At 51.3% G+C, this 16,743-nt stretch overlaps 1 protein-coding gene across 4 annotated transcripts in view; it reads left to right on the top strand.

The window, feature by feature from the left end:
* The window catches only part of LOC132836354 (pecanex-like protein 3), a 66,932-nt gene extending 55,239 nt beyond the window's left edge, over positions 1-11,693 (top strand). For 3 of the 4 annotated variants that reach the window (XM_060855822.1, XM_060855824.1, XM_060855825.1), the window contains exons 29-35: positions 1,483-1,586; positions 2,574-2,724; positions 3,822-4,052; positions 4,667-4,941; positions 6,087-6,271; positions 6,896-7,338; positions 9,952-11,693. In XM_060855822.1, coding sequence (XP_060711805.1) covers positions 1,483-1,586; positions 2,574-2,724; positions 3,822-4,052; positions 4,667-4,941; positions 6,087-6,271; positions 6,896-7,338; positions 9,952-10,140 — 1,578 coding nt within the window. In that variant the 3' untranslated portion in view covers positions 10,141-11,693. The remainder of the gene's footprint in view (positions 1-1,482; positions 1,587-2,573; positions 2,725-3,821; positions 4,053-4,666; positions 4,942-6,086; positions 6,272-6,895; positions 7,339-9,951) is intronic. The other variant, XM_060855823.1, reaches the window with a different exon arrangement.
* Positions 11,694-16,743: the final 5,050 nt, after the last annotated feature.

The raw sequence follows: 16,743 nt of genomic DNA on the forward strand, positions 1-16,743 counted from the left end.
TTCCTAATTACTTGCTGTACCTTCCCACTCAGACACTCCACTCCTTCTGCTTTTCTCCAGTCTCTCATCATTCAGATACTTCCTTTTTATTCTTGATGGACAATTATAGATTTTCTTACATTATATTCCACTTCCACATTTTTGCCCACTCGGTTAACCTAACTATATCTCTCTGTTGTCTCACTATGTTCTCCTCACAACTTGCCTTTCTACCTGTCGTTCTGACATCGGTAAATGTGACTTAAACTTTTACTCCTTTCATCGAAGTCATTTATCTAAATTGTAAAAGTTGATGCCACAGCACTGACTCTGGAGGCCCGCCACTCGGAACATCTTGCCAACTGTCATGCCTACTCTCTGGCATTAAGCTGCCAATTGTCTATCCACCCAAGATGTTGTCAAACAGCATAAGCCTCGATTTTTCTACAGTACCCTTTGTGGCACCTTATCAAATGCCTTCTGGAAATCTGAACACATCAGATCCCTCTTTTGACCACAATTCCGACAAGAATTCCGACAAATTGGTTCAAAATGGTTTCCCTTTCGCAAAATCATGTGGTCTCTACTGTGAACTTTTCCATGTGTGAATGTGTTTAATAATAGTTCCTAACATCCTCCCTGTTAGAGATGTTGAGCAAATTGGCCTGTAGTGTCCTCCTTTCTGTCTCCCATCCTTTTCAGAATAGAGCTGTTACACTCACTATGTTCTACGTTCGCTAAGTCTAAAGGAACCATCCCGGGTAAAGGGAGTTTTGGAAACTGAAAGCCACAGCATCAGCTATCTCACTCACTATTCCTTTTAAGACCCTGGGATGAAGCCCATCAGGGCCTGCGCACTTGTCAGTTTGCCCTTACTCTGTACCATTTCCCAGGGGTTCGTAATTCTCTTGAATTCCTCCTCATCTCCAATTTCCTGTTTTACAGCTATTTCTGGGATGTTAGTGATAGCCTTTATAATGAAGACTGATGCCTGCTCCAACCAGAAAGAGTATTTTCTCTGTCTTCTCTTTGTCTCAAAAACCTTGAAAAGATCTTTCCTTAATTGTCTACACTTGAGGGAATAAAATTCAATGTAAACTGTCCTTTGTACTTCGTCCTTTAGGCCTGGGATTCTGAGATCCCTCCCATTAGGATTCTGTTCATTGTTTTGTCCTTCTATAATTACCCCGGTTGGTTTGTGGATGTATTTAAAGTCACATTCCTGCAATGATGTTGCACTTGTATTTGTGCTGGGCTGTGAGTTGTGTTTTTTACACAACCATCCCAAATTGGTTACCTTGAAAGCAGTCACTTGTTTGACCTCCTCTTCTGTTCTTTCCCTCAGTCACCCCAGTCCCAGCACAGACAGATGTTATGTTCAATGGTACAATGCTGGATACTGTCAAAGTGAAATTCAGTCCTGAGTTCTTGGTCCAACTCAGTTGCCTAATGTAACTCTATCTTCCTCTCTGTCTAATTTCCGCCCACCGCCATCTTATGAAGTCTGTGGAGAGTGACAGGACCTCTCACCTGGTGACCTTGTGTTTCGGACTCTGCATCCTTGGCCGGAGAGCCCTGGGGACAGCTTCCCACAGCATGTCAGCCAGGTAAGTGAGCGAGCGGAGAGGGCCCAACCACCTTGCCTGCATACGCTGGCTCCTTCATCTCACTGTCCGCAGCTCAGCAGAGCAGGGGGTGGTGTGAGCTGGGGGGATTGTGTCAGTGGTTATGGAATGCAGTGACAGCGGTTTTAGGGCGAGTGTTGGTGTTGGATGGAAGGAGTGCTTCTTGCTGACCTGCTGAGTTCAGTGTTGATCAGTCAGGTTGGGCCTCACGGTAAATACACAATGAATACTCAAAGCCAGAAAAGCCCGAGTCCACGTCTGGGGCCAGAGGCCCTTTGTCCAGAGGATGGGTGAATGCTGAGGTTCCATGACCACTCTGGTACGGACTGTCCAGTGCAGTCAGCAAACATTGCAGTGGGACTGCAGCTTTATTGATCTGCCATGAGCTCAGATTACACAGATATTTATGTTTCCCTTCAGCCCAATGTCAGCTAAGCTCCAGACCAACGAGGAAGCCAAAGGCTTGGTTAAAGAGGCTGGTTTCAAGGAGGAGAGTGAGAGAGAGGTTTTTGGGGGAGGCCTAGCAGATGAAGGGCTGCCTATGGTGGAGTAATGAGAATTGGGCGATTGTACATTCCCCCATTTCAGGTCCCTTGCACAGAGATCCCAGATGAGCGTAGGACTCTGAGGTAGATACAGAGATAGGACGGGGATGAGTGGGATTTGAAGAAGGGATATGAATTTTAATATCAAAGTATTTGTTGGGGCCTGTGTTGGTCACCCTGCTCAAGGTGTGTGAGAAATGTTGGTAGGTCAGGGTGAGCCGGAATGAATTGGGATATGGTCCAGGAGAGGTTAGATTCACGGTATTTCATGTATCCGAGTGGGAATTCCACCACAAGCATCAGGAATCTGGGAATGCTAAACAGGTGTTGAAGGATCTTTGACATTAATCTTACCGTGCCATTGTGTCTCTGCCCTCCCCCTGCCTCCTCTCTCTTTCCCCCCCTCTGTCTGTTTCTCTCACAGCAGTCTGGAGCCATTCCTGTATGGGCTGCACGCCCTGTTTAAAGGTGATTTCCGGATCACCTGCCCCCGGGACGAGTGGGTCTTTGTCGACATGGAGTTACTGCAGAAAGTAGTGGCTCCCGGGGTCCGGATGTCTCTGAAGCTGCATCAGGTATGGAGTGGGTCTGCAGCAATGGAGGGTGTTAGGTACTGTCAAACAGGGTGCAGGTGGGCAGAGGACTGTGCTGTCTAGGCATCTCTGGGCCACAGACCAGTCTCAGTGGTTCTGGTTTGCACTGGCTGTTTTTTTTTCTCTCCCCTCTGGTACACTTGCCTGTATTGGTCAATGCATTGAGTATGGGAGTTGGGAGGTCACCTTACGGCTGTACAGGACATCGGTTAGGCCACTTTTGGAATACTGCATTCCATTCCGGTCTCCTTGCTGTAAGAAAGATGTTGTGAAACTTGAAAGGGTTCAGAAAAGATTTACAAGGATGTTGCCAGGGTTGGAGGGGTTTGAGCGACAGGGAGAGGCTGAACAGTATGAGGCTGTTTTCTCTGAAGCGTCGGACGCTGAGGGGTGACCTTTATAGAGATTTATAAAATTAGATATGGTGAATAATCAAGGTCTTTTCCCCAGGGTAAGGGATTCCATAACTCGAGGGCGTAGGTTTAAGGTGAGAGGGGAAAAATATAAAAGGGACCTAAGGGGCAACTGTTTCATGTAGAGGGTGGTGTGTGTATGGAATGAGCTGCCAGAGGAAGTGGTGGAGGTTGGTACAATGACAACATTTAAAAGGCATCTGGATGGGGACATGAATAGGAAGGGTTTAGAGGGATATGTGCCAAATGCTAGCAAATGGGACTAGGTTAAGATTAGATTACTTAGTGTGGAAACAGGCCGTTCGGCCCAACAAGTCCACACCAACCCACCGTAGAGCAACCCACCCAGACACATTCCCCTACATTTACCCCTTCACCTAACACTACGGGCAATTTAGCCTGGCCAATTCACCTGACCTGCACATTTTTGGACTGTGGGAGGAAACTGGAGCACCCGGAGGAAACCTACGCAGACATGGGGAGAATGTGCAAACTCCACACAGACAGTTGCCTGAGGAGGGAATTGAACCCAGGTCTCTGGCGCTGTGAGGCAGCAGTGCTAGCCACCGTGCCACCCTTATTAATTTAGGATCTCTGGACAAATTAGGCTGAAGGGAATGTTTCCGTGTTGTACAGTCCTCTGACTCTATGACTGTTGTCGCCCAGGATCACTTCACATCCCCCGATGAGTACGATGACCCTGCCGTGCTCTTCGATGCCATCACCAACAATGACGAGAAGATGGTGATCTCCCATGAGGGTGACCCAGCCTGGCGTAATGCTATACTTACCAACACCCAGTCACTGCTGGCGCTGCGCCATGTGATGGACGACGGCAGCGATGAGTACAAGATCATCATGCTCAACAAGCGATACCTGAGTTTCCGTGTCATTAAGGTAATGGGTAATGTCATCTTACACAGCATGGGGGGGGGGGGTGGTCCACAGCTCCCAGTGCACTCTGAGAACTTTGCGTCAGGAGGAGCACGTTCAGCTGACATGTGACCTAAAACCAAATTTAACCCCACCTCCTCCATTTGATGAAAACTTCAGTTTTTATTTTAACTGGCTTCGTTCCCGCATTGGTCACTGTTTGCAGAAGAGAGTTCTAAACCTTTGTGCCAGGATGTTTCTTCTCTTTGTTCCCAAAGGCCAGTCTCTTATTTTTTAGTCAGTGCGGCCTAGTCCTAATCTATGCAGTGAGCAGAAAAGTTTTCTCTTCACTAACTCTTCTGTTTCCCTTAAAGTTTGACCAAATCATTTTTTGTGTAACTTTCAGGGATTAAAAGCCTCACTTTTGCCTCAAGTTAACTTTTTGAGTCCACGTATCGCTATGCTTCACTTTTCCAAAGCGAGAGAGGAATGGGAGTAGGCCATGGAGCCTGTCCTGCCATTCAACATGGTCATTGCATGGATACACTTCACGATATAATCAAATGGACAATGCAGGAAAGATTCGGATAGCTTGCTTGCCTTTTATTTCCTCTCTGTTTTGTTTGTCTCGGCTGCAGGTGAACCGGGAGTGCGTGCGCGGCCTGTGGTCAGGGCAACAACAGGAGCTGGTGTTCCTGCGCAACCGGAACCCAGAGCGTGGCAGCATCCAGAACGCCAAGCAGGCCCTGCGCAACATGATCAACTCATCGTGCGACCAGCCCATCGGCTACCCCATCTACGTCTCACCGTTGACCACCTCGTACGCAGGCCAGCACACTCAGCTCCGCAGCATCTGGGGAGAGCCGGTCAGCCTGAGGAACATCTCCAGCTGGTTCATCTCCAGCTGGGAGAGGTGAGGCCCTGAATCCGCAGGGCACGCCGTTCAGGCCAATCCCGATCTTAGTGCCGCCTTAATTTGTCGGCTCACGTAGCACCATTCCGATCCGGGAATTGCCACCCGAAACGGTGATGAGGCAGAGTAAGTTTGTCAAGGTGATCCGCTAACTGTTGTGAAGGTGCTGGATTAACAGGAAAAGACAAGACTACAAGACCCGACCCTCTGATGTGGACCGTGGAGGCCTGGGCTTAATGAACAGAAAAGCATTGTGCTTAAACTGGCTTGGTCCCAGTTGGAATATTGTGGGGAGGGGGTACCACCACATCTTAGAAAGGATTTCCAAGAGGTGGTGCAGGAGAGATTTGCGAGAATGGGAGGGGATGGCCTCGTGATACTGATTGTTGAGAGAGTGGTGCTGGAAAAGCACAGCAGGTCAGGCAGCATCCGAGGGGCAGAAAAATCGACATTTTGGGATGGAGCCCTTCATCAGCTCCGGCCTGAAACGTCGATTTTCCTGCTACTCAGATGCTGTCTGACCTGCTGCGCTTTTCCAGCAACACACTTTCAACTCTGATCTCCAGCAGCTGCAGACCTCACTGTGTCCTGATGATATTTACTGCCAGGCTATTCATCCAGAGGATTTGAATCTATCCTGGCAGTACGTGGAATTGAGTTCAACAAAATATCTGGAATTATGAGTCTAATGATGACCATGAAACTATTGTCAATTTTCAGGAAATCCCACCTGCTTCACTAATGTCCCTTAGGGAGGGAAAATCTGCCATCCTTACCTGGTCTGGCCTACATGTGACTCCAGACTCTACGGCAGTGTAGGTGACTCTGAACTCCCCCCTGGGCAATTAGGGTTGGATAATAATTCCCAGCAATGCCTATGTGAATAAATATAGAGAAAAGTGCCACAGTAGAGGGACTGGAGAAGTTGGGAGTTGTTGTTTTGAGATCAGGGAAGCTGCAGGAGAGGTTTAATCAGATGTTCCAAGTGTTTTTATGGATTTTTTAATGGGAAGGTTGGTAACCACAGGGACACCTGTCCAGGTTTTGACTCCTTGTGTCTCGGGGTGACCCTGCCGAGGGAGAGAAAGTGAGTGCAGCTCTGTCGTACCCCTCTTCCCACTCGTGTCTTTGTGTGTTCCTGCTAGGCTGCAGAAGGGATGTGGTGCAGGCTGCAACAGCGGGGGCAACATCGAGGACTCCGACTGCGGAGGGGGCTCTTCATCCATCAGCAACAACCCGACAGTACACGTGATCCACAGCAGCACATCACAGAGTGGAGTTGGAGCTGTCAACCCTCAGGGGCCTGTTGCCACAAGCCAGCCTCAGTCAGGTGAGCTGCTCCTAGCCCCTCTGCCAGGATTCATTTAGTGTCACCTCACCTTTCAAACTGAAAACGATTGGTCTCACTAAACACAGTCTCGCTGCTCTCCTGGCTGGGATCTTCCCCAGCTCTCCTCAAATTCAGTTTATCCAAAACTCTGCTGTCCCGACCCCAACCCTCAGCTCCACCCATTAGCTCACCCATACCATTCCCCATTTTCACTCCCACCCCTTTAACCTATTGGCTTCCAGACCGGCAATGCCTCGAATTTGAAATGGTCAGTTTTGTTCTTGACTTCCTCTGGAGCCTTGCCCCTTCCTGTCATTGTAACCGCCTCCAGCATCTCGAGATCTTTGCACTCCTCCTCAATTTCCAGCCTCTCAGCGCCTCCCATCGCTCCATCATCCGTGGGCTGTGCCTGATCCCGAGTTCCATGTCTTTTTTTTTCTTTCTGTCTCTTTCTAAGATGCTCCTGACACCAACCTTGCAAGTTTTCAGTCGCGCGCACTTGGTTTCTCTTTCATATTTAGTTCCTGTGAAGCACCTTTGGAGTGTTTGCGAGATGCTAAATGAATGCAGGTTGTTGTTGTTGGATGGATGTCAGCACCTAATGGAAGTGTTTCCCACCCTCAGGAAGTGATGCAAGCTCTCAGCCTGGACTGGCCTGGTCTACTCGGCCGCAGCCACTGCAGCTTTCGCTCTTAACCCAGTCGGAGCCTCGGCGGGAGAACAGCCATTCCTTGCAAAGGACTTCCTCCATCCAGGGGCTCCTCAGTCAGAGGCTGTCCTCCAGCCAGCTCTCGTTCAACAGCTCGCTGGTGTCCACCACGTCTCAGGCAGACCGCTTCCCAACGGGCACCCAGCTGGATGGATCCGGGCCGGTCCGGGTCCTCCACCGCGCCGGCTTGACCTCCTCCGTCAACTTCACCTACGAGGGGCCTCACGGCAAGTGGAGCTTGCCGGGCCGGAGAGGGGTCAACGGATTGCCAGGCGCCGACTGGGACACCGGTTCTGGGACCCAGTCCAACGGCAGTGCCGTGGGGACGCCAGCCAAAGGAAGCCTGCCACGATCCCAGGTACGGTTAGAATCGTAGAATCCTTGTGGTGTGGAGGCAAGCCATTCAGCCCATCGAGTCCGCTCTGACCCTCCAAAGAGCCTCCCCTGCAACTCCAGTGTTTCCCATGGCCTAGCCTACATATCCTTGAACACTATGGCCAATCCACCCTAACCTGCACATCTTGGGACTGTGGGAGGATACCGGAGCACCCGGAGGTAACCCACACAGACATTACAGAAAGGATGTGGAGGCTTTGGAAAGGGTACAGAGGTGTTTACCAGGATGCTGTCAGGACTAGAGGGTATGAGCAAAAGGAGAGGCCAGCAAACCTCTGGTTGTTTTCTCTGGAGCAGCGGAGGCTGAGGGGAGACTTGATAGAGATCTATAAAATTATGAGATGCATCGATAGAGTTGACGGTTAGAAGCTTCTTCCCAGAGTTGAAATGTCTAATGCTGGGGAGCATGCACTTAAGGTGAGAGGGGGAAAAAGTCAAAGGAGATGTGAGGGGCAACTTTTCTTTTGAAAGAGTCTGGAATGCACTGCCAGAGGTAGATACGATAAGGGCATTTGAGAGACTTTTAGATAAGCACATGAAGAATGGAGGGATCTGGACCAAGAACAGGCAGGAGGGATTAGTTAAACTTGGGGTCACGTTTGGCACAACATGGTGGGCTGAAGGGCCCATTCCTGTGCTGTACTGTTTTATGTTCTCATGTGCAAACTCCACGCAGTTGTCCAAGGCTGGAACCGAACCAGGATCCCTGGTGCCATGAGGTAGCTGCTCTCAGCACTGAGCCACCCCGGTGGCAGGAATTGGGTCCCACCAGTCCTGGGAGCAGCAGGAAGGATTGTGTGTCTGCAGAGAGGGTCTCGCACCCACTGATCCTCAGCTGACAGAGGGGACTGGATCGATGGGAGGGAGGCCTTTCAGCCACTTGAGATTGAACTACCTCATTCTAGTGGAATCATGGTTGACCCGCAACCTATCTCTGAATACACAGCCGCCTGCACTCTGTATTCCTGAAAATATCCGTCACTGTTTCACAATTGACTCAGCACCAGTCGCTGTTTAAAGATAGCCCGGCAGAAAGCGGCCCATCAGCCCACCTGCTCCTACACCTCCTACACCTCCTACACCTCCTACACCTCCTACACCTCCTACACCTCCCACACCTCCCACACCTCCCACACCTCCTACACCTCCCACACCTCCTACACCTCCCACACCTCCCACACCTCCCACACCTCCCACACCTCCCACACCTCCCACACCTCCCACACCTCCCACACCTCCCACACCTCCCACACCTCCTACACCTCCTACACCTCCCACACCTCCCACACCTCCCACACCTCCCACACCTCCCACACCTCCCACACCTCCCACACCTCCCACACCTCCCACACCTCCCACACCTCCTACACCTCCTACACCTCCTACACCTCCCACACCTCCCACACCTCCCACACCTCCCACACCTCCCACACCTCCCACACCTCCCACACCTCCCACACCTCCCACACCTCCCACACCTCCCACACCTCCCACACCTCCCACACCTCCCACACCTCCTACACCTCCCACACCTCCCACACCTCCCACACCTCCCACACCTCCCACACCTCCCACACCTCCCACACCTCCCACACCTCCTACACCTCCCACACCTCCCACACCTCCCACACCTCCCACACCTCCCACACCTCCTACACCTCCCACACCTCCCACACCTCCCACACCTCCCACACCTCCCACACCTCCCACACCTCCTACACCTCCTACACCTCCTACACCTCCTACACCTCCCACACCTCCCACACCTCCCACACCTCCCACACCTCCTACACCTCCCACACCTCCCACACCTCCCACACCTCCCACACCTCCTACACCTCCTACACCTCCTACACCTCCCACACCTCCCACACCTCCCACACCTCCCACACCTCCCACACCTCCCACACCTCCTACACCTCCTACACCTCCTACACCTCCTACACCTCCTACACCTCCCACACCTCCCACACCTCCCACACCTCCCACACCTCCCACACCTCCCACACCTCCCACACCTCCCACACCTCCCACACCTCCTACACCTCCCACACCTCCCACACCTCCCACACCTCCCACACCTCCCACACCTCCCACACCTCCCACACCTCCTACACCTCCTACACCTTCACCTATTGGCATTTCCTTCTGTTCTTTCTGCCCTCGGATGTACCTTTAACTCCGTCTCTGTATAGCCACAGTGAGTTTACCCCTGCCCAACCAGGTTGTCCTGAAGTTCCTCCTCCAAGTGTCTGTATTCCCAATTAGATTTATTAGTGACCCTGAGTTCCCCTAACCTGATGGACCTTCGCAATTTTAAATAGCTCAATCAGACCGTTCTTCAGCTCCCTTAGCTATGATCACGTTAAATAGGAGAGCCAGGCTCAAGGGGCTGAATTCCCTACTCCTGCTCCTGGTCCGTCTATTACAGAAAGAGATCGTCCCGTCTGCTCAACCTTTAGTGCGACTTGGATCCTTTCAGTTCACAGTTCATCCTCCACCAGTGCCTCTGCATTTCTTATTGTAATAATTCGATTCAGAGTTCATTGTTTTCGCCCTCTCTGTTCTCCTCAAGGTGCCTTGTCATCCACCATGCGACCTCAGTCAAGTCCCTGAAGGGGATGCCTTTTCGCTGAGATTGGAACAGGTGCCCGTGGATGCCATCCCACTGTCAAGAGGAGGGGGCCATGAATCGAAGGAATGGGAGCCAAAGGAGGAGCCAGAGAACACGGCAGTGCAGTCGCTACTGGACCACCAGTTCTAACTGAGGAAGCACCGTTGAGCTGTGGTAGACCCTCTGGTTTATGTGCTCTCCCTCTCTCTCTCTCTCGCTTTCTCTCTGTCCATCTCTCAAATCTTCCTGTGTGTGGCACTTTCGAGCAGTCTTTAAAGATGACATGGTGCTTAGGAGGGTGGCTGGGGAACAGGTTGAGGAGTGTCTTACTGATGGCTAACGAGGCGGCCAGCTCTAGCTCAAGGGATGACGCTCACATCCAGACAGCCAAGTTCTGGAAGAGTCCTGAAGAGTTTGGCCAGCTCAAGGTGTACCCTACATCTCTTGCAATCCAACCACTGAGTGGATCGAATGGCCTCGTGCCCAAGATGTGTTGAGCCCAGCAAGGTTCGAGGTGGAACAGCCTGAGTTAGGTCAAGGTGGGCATTCTATGTTTCCTTCCTTTATTTCACCTTTTTTATTAAAGAAGAGACCTTTTAAACTGTCCCTCCCTCCCTCCCTCCCTGGGATTGTCAGTCAGTTAGCACACTCACAGCAGGCCATGGGTCCCATACAGCTGGGCTGCGGTGTGTGGCAATGTGGGGCAGTAGCTGTTTTAATGCCAGCTGTGACGGTCTAACTCGCTCTCTGGTGGTCTCCTGCACTATCTTCTTCCACCTGAAGGCTGACAGAACCTCCTCGAAGCTATAACACCGTGTGAGGTGACCGGCTGCAAGTCTCTGGGACAGTTCTTACCAACCCTTCAGACTAAGCACAATTCTATAGACACTAGCTCTCTTACTATTGCGAATCCACTTGGACCAGAAGCTTTGTAGAAAACTTGCAGGAGACCTTTATCCCTCAGACAGTGTGGAACTGGAGTCGAGGATTGGTCATTCTTTGTGCCACAGATTAAAATCTAACCAGGTCCCTTCATGTTTCCTTTCTCTCTCTAGCAGCTTGTTGGCATGGCCAAGGTGGCTGGCCTTTAATGTTAGCGGATGTGTCACCATATTGGTGCGTCCTGGTGGGGGGGTGGTCTGAGCTCCATGCAAAGGAGAGGCCAGAGTCCGCCCCATTTCTGGGGAGGGGAAAACGGTTAGTCCATGACCGATTGAAAGCTCCTTGTCAATGATTCTGGTTTGTTGGCACTGTGGAGGGTCAAACCCAGAGGTGGGGAATGGAGGTGTGGTCCCAGGGTTTTGGCCCCTATCTCTCATGCTGCGTGGGTGAATGTCTCCTGTGGTTAGTGATCTCTTGGAGTAGCAAGCACACTGTTGCTGAGTTTATAAGGGTCTGCCAGGCACTCTGTTGGCTTCTTACTTTGGTGCCAGTTTTGTTAGTGTGAGTGAATGATATATGCCTGTGCCCTCGCACATCACAATTGTGCCCATGACTACCCCTGCCTGTAACTGTAGCCTAGGTGAGGAGAGCAAGGGCACTGAATCCAAGTCCCTCCAGATGATCAAGAGTAGACCAGACTTCTCAAATATTTACCCATTTTGAATCTTAAAAAATTGTCCTGACCCCTTCCAGAAAACTAAGAAGCCTGGGGGATGGGAGTGGGGGCAGGCGGCCGGGGGAGTGGAGCAGGTGACCTGTGGTGGAGGCTAGCTGCTGGGGGAGTGAGGGGGGAGTGGAGCAGCTGACTTGTGAGTGTGGGGGTAGGCGGCCGGGCAAGTGAGGGGGTAGTGGAGTAGGTGACCTGTGAGAGTGGGGACAGGCGGCCAGGGGGGTGAGGGGGGAGTGGAGCAGGTAACCTGTGAGAGTGGGGACAGGCGGCCAGGGGGGGTGAGGGGGGAGTGGAGCAGGTGACCTGTGAGAGTGGGGGCAGGCGGCCAGGGGGGTGAGGGGGGAGTGGAGCAGGTGACCTGTGAGAGTGGGGACAGGCGGCTGGGGGGGTGAGGGGGGAGTGGAGCAGGTAACCTGTGAGAGTGGGGACAGGCGGCCGGGGGGGTGAGGGGGTAGTGGAGTAGGTGACCTGTGAGAGTGGGGACAGGCGGCCAGGGGGGTGAGGGGGGAGTGGAGCAGGTGACCTGTGAGAGTGGGGACAGGCGGCTGGGGGATGGTGACGGGAGAGTGGAGCAGGTGACCTGTGAGAGTGGGGGCAGGCGGCCGGGGTGGGGGCAGGCGGCCAGGGGTGTGAGGGGGGAGTGGAGCAGGTGACCCGTGAGAGTGGGGGAAGGCGGCCAGGGGTTGGTGAGGGGGGAGTGGAGCAGGTGACCTGTGAGAGTGGGGGAAGGCGGCCAGGGGAGTGAGGGGGGAGTGGAGCAGGTAACCTGTGAGAGTGGGGGAAGGCGGCCAGGGGAGTGAGGGGGGAGTGGAGCAGGTGACCTGTGAGAGTGGGGGAAGGCGGCCAGGGGAGTGAGGGGGGAGTGGAGCAGGTGACCTGTGAGAGTGGGGGAAGGCGGCCAGGGGAGTGAGGGGGGAGTGGAGCAGGTGACCTGTGAGAGTGGAGCAAGTGGCCGGGGGAGTGAGGGGGGAGTGGAGTGGGTGACCTGTGAGAGTGGGGGAAGGCGGCCAGGGGAGTGAGGGGGGAGTGGAGCAGGTGACCTGTGAGAGTGGAGCAAGTGGCCGGGGGAGTGAGGGGGGAGTGGAGTGGGTGACCTGTGAGAGTGGGGGAAGGCGGCCAGGGGAGTGAGGGGGGAGTGGAGTGGGTGACCTGTGAGAGTGGGGGCAGGTGGCCGGGGGGTGGTGACGGGATAGTGGAACAGGTGACCTGTGAGAGTGGGGGCAGGCAGTCTGGGTGGGTGGTCCTGAGCCCGTTGCCCCTCCGACCAAACTCTGGAAAGCCTATGAAATTAAACCTGTAACCACCTTCATCAAGCCTGGGGACCTACCTGATCGTTTGTAGATCCAACCTCTCCCTCTTGTTGGATCTGTGATGTTCTGCATCTTCTCCTATCGGTCCAATGGTGTTTAGGATACCTGGCATGACTGAAGAGGCCAGCATTGGCTGCTGGTCCCGAGGTGACGGGAATGGGTTTTGTCTAAAGGGACTTGCTGCCCAGTTGTGTCTCAGAAGTGTTGGTTCACAGCTCGTGTGCAGTGTTGAGAGGGGGGTGTGGAAGGAGCCCAGAGAGAGCCTGCTGTTTAAAGGCCACCACCTACCACTTACCAACCACATGTGACAGTCTCGCTTACTGTGAATCTTGCACCTTAGCCAACGTTTTAGTTGGGGACTTACGATGGGCATTTGATTGAGTATTTTGTTTTAAAGATTGCTTTCTTATCAAGCGCAACTTCAGCAGAAGGGGGTTTGGGTTTTTTTTTGAGTTTTACAAAAAAAAGACGTTAATTTCTGAAAGCATTTGGTTTATGATGACATTGGAATTGTCGTTGACTGTTGTTAGTGATCGGCCTTTGTGCTGGCGTCTGAGTCCAGGTCAGTGGCTCCCTTGTAGTGAAAACCTCAGTAAATTGGAGGTTTGCTCACTGTGGAAGGGTGGTGACGGGATGGGGGTTTTGGGTGTTTCATTGTTTTAAAAGATTTGACTTTGTATGTATTTTATTGGGGATCCCAGCTAAGTGTACCTTGTACAGTAGGCAGCTTTCATTCTTGAAGGTTGACAAATTGGAATCGTAAAAGGGAATGCAAGTCCCGCAGGGGAGTTCTGTACGCTTTATACCTTTTCTCTTCCACATTAACTAGCTGAATAAAAAGTTCTTGTGCAGGGCTGTGCATTCCTGTCCACACCTCCTGGGTCATTTCTTTTTTATGATTTGGAGATGTCGGTGTTGGACTGGGGTGTACAAAGTTAAAAATCACACAACACCAGGTTATAGTCCAACAGGTTTAATTGGAAGCACTAGCTTTCGGAGCGACGCTCCTTCATCAGATGGTTGTCCAGGTGTTGTCCATCTGATGAAGGAGCGGCGCTCCGAAAGCTAATGCTTCCAATTAAATCTGTTGGACTATAACCTGGTGTTGTGTGATTTTTAACGTTATCCACCCCAGTCCAACACTGGCCTCTCCAAATCATTTTTCTTGTCAGCTGTAACAGTGTAGTTCTGGGTGTTAGCCACAAAGTGGCTCTGCAGAGTAAATTTCCGAAGGCTCTCCCACAGCCCTGTATCCAGCCGGTGTGTACAGAAACATTTACTTCTGAGTGCCCCGTGACCATTTATCAGTGTTTTGAAAACACAGGCACAGTTGAAAGCAACTTCAGCATCACAATTCGAAAGATTCTCCCAAACCCTGTGTTCGTGGATGGTCTCACTGCCAAGCTCCTCAGTGATGGGATCAGTCAAAACTATCCTTGAAATCCAACTGATCCTTAAGCATTTTAGCAACCGGGAAGATGAAGAGCAGATTGCATCTGCCTCTTTTTATGTTTGATTTCTCTTTCTTCCTGTCTGCTTATCTAACAGTGACATGGAATAATGTGGTATCCATTGAGCCACTGTACTACTGCTTTTCACAAAAGCTAGAGAGTTGATCACGCTCTCTGCTATTCCTTATAGCCCTGCTAATTTCCTCCCGGAAACTGAACTCTGTGTGCAGAGCTCTCCAGAGTTAATTTCCACCCTCATGCAGAATCCCAACCAGAAGGAGCTGTCGGGGAATATGCAGTCAGGTCGTCTTCCCCTAAAGGGTGAGCAGCTGGCCAGGACTTGTCTTTCCTACATTGCAGTTGATCTGCCCCACTCATGGCCTGTTTGTCGATGGCAGTTCCATTCTGACGTAGGTCCCCCTGCAGCAACATGTCCTTCCATTTGGGAGAGATGTAGGTATTTTTCAGGGTGCGCCCCTCCCCACCACTCAGGACAAGATGCAGCATGGGAGCTTCTGGGACCTGGTCACGTACATCCATTGAGAAACCTCAAGAGGCCCTTCGAGCACTCTGCAGGCCAGAAAGGATAAATCACTTAGTAATGCCACCTCCTTATCAGCAGACAGCTGCTTTCTAGGGCAGGACTTCGTGCTGGAAATGGCAGCCATGCTTTTATCAGGCGAGTGCACAGGGCTTCTGAGGTCATCACTGGTGACCTTGCCCTTCTCTCTGACCTTCCCTGGCAACTATTTCCCAGCAAAAGCACCCACTGCTTTAAACAATACCCTCGGGGCACTGTCGCTAGATAGTAGTGGGTGTGGGGGCGTGGGTGGCACTTGGCCCCAGGTGCAACTGATCATTCACTCCTTCACTTGGAGCTGCCCAGAGAGGGGCTGTTCTTGTCATCCATCCTTGTCCTTGCAGGAGGGGAACGCTCGAGTCCGTGGGGCTGGGGAGGGAAGCCTGCTGTTAGGCGTCTCAATGTCTTGGGGCAGGTATTCCATTCAGATCCAGACAATCTTTTTTTTTCCCACAATCTATGTATACGCTATGGGGCTGGGTTTGACCCCTCTGCCTGATCTTGATGCAGAATTCTGCTTTATTTATGTTTCTATTCTGAGGTGAAGAATTTGTTCTGCCTCCTTTTCTGTTGATTTGTAGAAAATGAAGTTTGACAATTTTCTGTACATATCTTTGAAAGAAAAAAATATTGTCCTGTAAACTTTGAAATGACAACTTGTTTTATACGGTATCGTAAAGAGAGCTTGTACAATATGAAGCATTGTTCACAGTACTGTAATAAAAGTTGATTTATAAATTTTAAAAATGTTCTCCACTACTCTTGTACTTCAAGCTTTGAGGATCCATAGGCTCTTTTTCAAACTCATGAGCACTGTCCCCATCAAACACTCTCAGCACTGAGGCAGCACAGGGTTCGATACAGAGCAGATACTGACGAGGAAGCCCCTGTGTCTGAGAGACTAGAACTTGTGGGCTTTGTGGGTCAACCCACAGCACATGGACTGCAGCGGTTCAAGAAGGCAGCTCACCACCACTTTCCCAAGGGGGTTACTAGGAGAGGACAATAAATGCTGTCAGCTAGTGACACCCACTTTCCACAAGTGAATAAAAGAAAAGTCGGTTAAAAGCAAGGAATTCTCCAATTTAACACTTTTTAAAAAAATGATACAGGAGCAAATTACTGCAGATACTGGAATCTATTGAAAACAACAAAAAAAATGCTGGTGATCACAGTAGGTCAGGCAATATCCATGGAGAGAGAGCAAGCTAACACTTTGACTCTTCAGAACGGCCGTGGAGGGGGCAGCATTATGCAGTAGGTGGGGGGGAGTGGGAAACAAAAGGTGCAGATGAAGTGACTGGAATATGAGAATGGCAGAACGGCAGTGTGTCTTACTGCCAGACTGGAAAGAACAGAGAGTCCCACTGGGGTGGGGGGAGGGGAGAGTTTTTAAAAAAATGTTGGTTGTTAGTCTGTCGAATTCTCTTTGCTAAAGAGCATTAGAGACAGGATCATTAAATAAGGAGATTGTTGATTGGCATGGGGTTAAAAGGACAATTGGGGTGGATAGGAAAGTGAAATTGAAGCCACAATCCTACTGAATGAGGAGCTAAATGGCCTCCACCTGCTACTGTATTCCTACATGGAGTAAATCTCCATCAACACTACAGTAATGCTAGTCTCTGGTAATTACACCCATCCTTGCTGTCTGCATTCACCATTCTGTGGGTCGAGAGTGAACTGTCCACTCGTATTAACAGACACTTGGAGGCCATTCATGCTATGGGCCCTACTCTGACACTAGATGACGGCTGATCTGTGACTTCACTCCAGAACTTTGGCACCACGCTATACAAA

The sequence above is a fragment of the Hemiscyllium ocellatum genome, chromosome 46 (assembly GCF_020745735.1).
Source record: "Hemiscyllium ocellatum isolate sHemOce1 chromosome 46, sHemOce1.pat.X.cur, whole genome shotgun sequence".
NCBI classification, from domain to species: Eukaryota; Metazoa; Chordata; class Chondrichthyes; order Orectolobiformes; family Hemiscylliidae; genus Hemiscyllium; species Hemiscyllium ocellatum.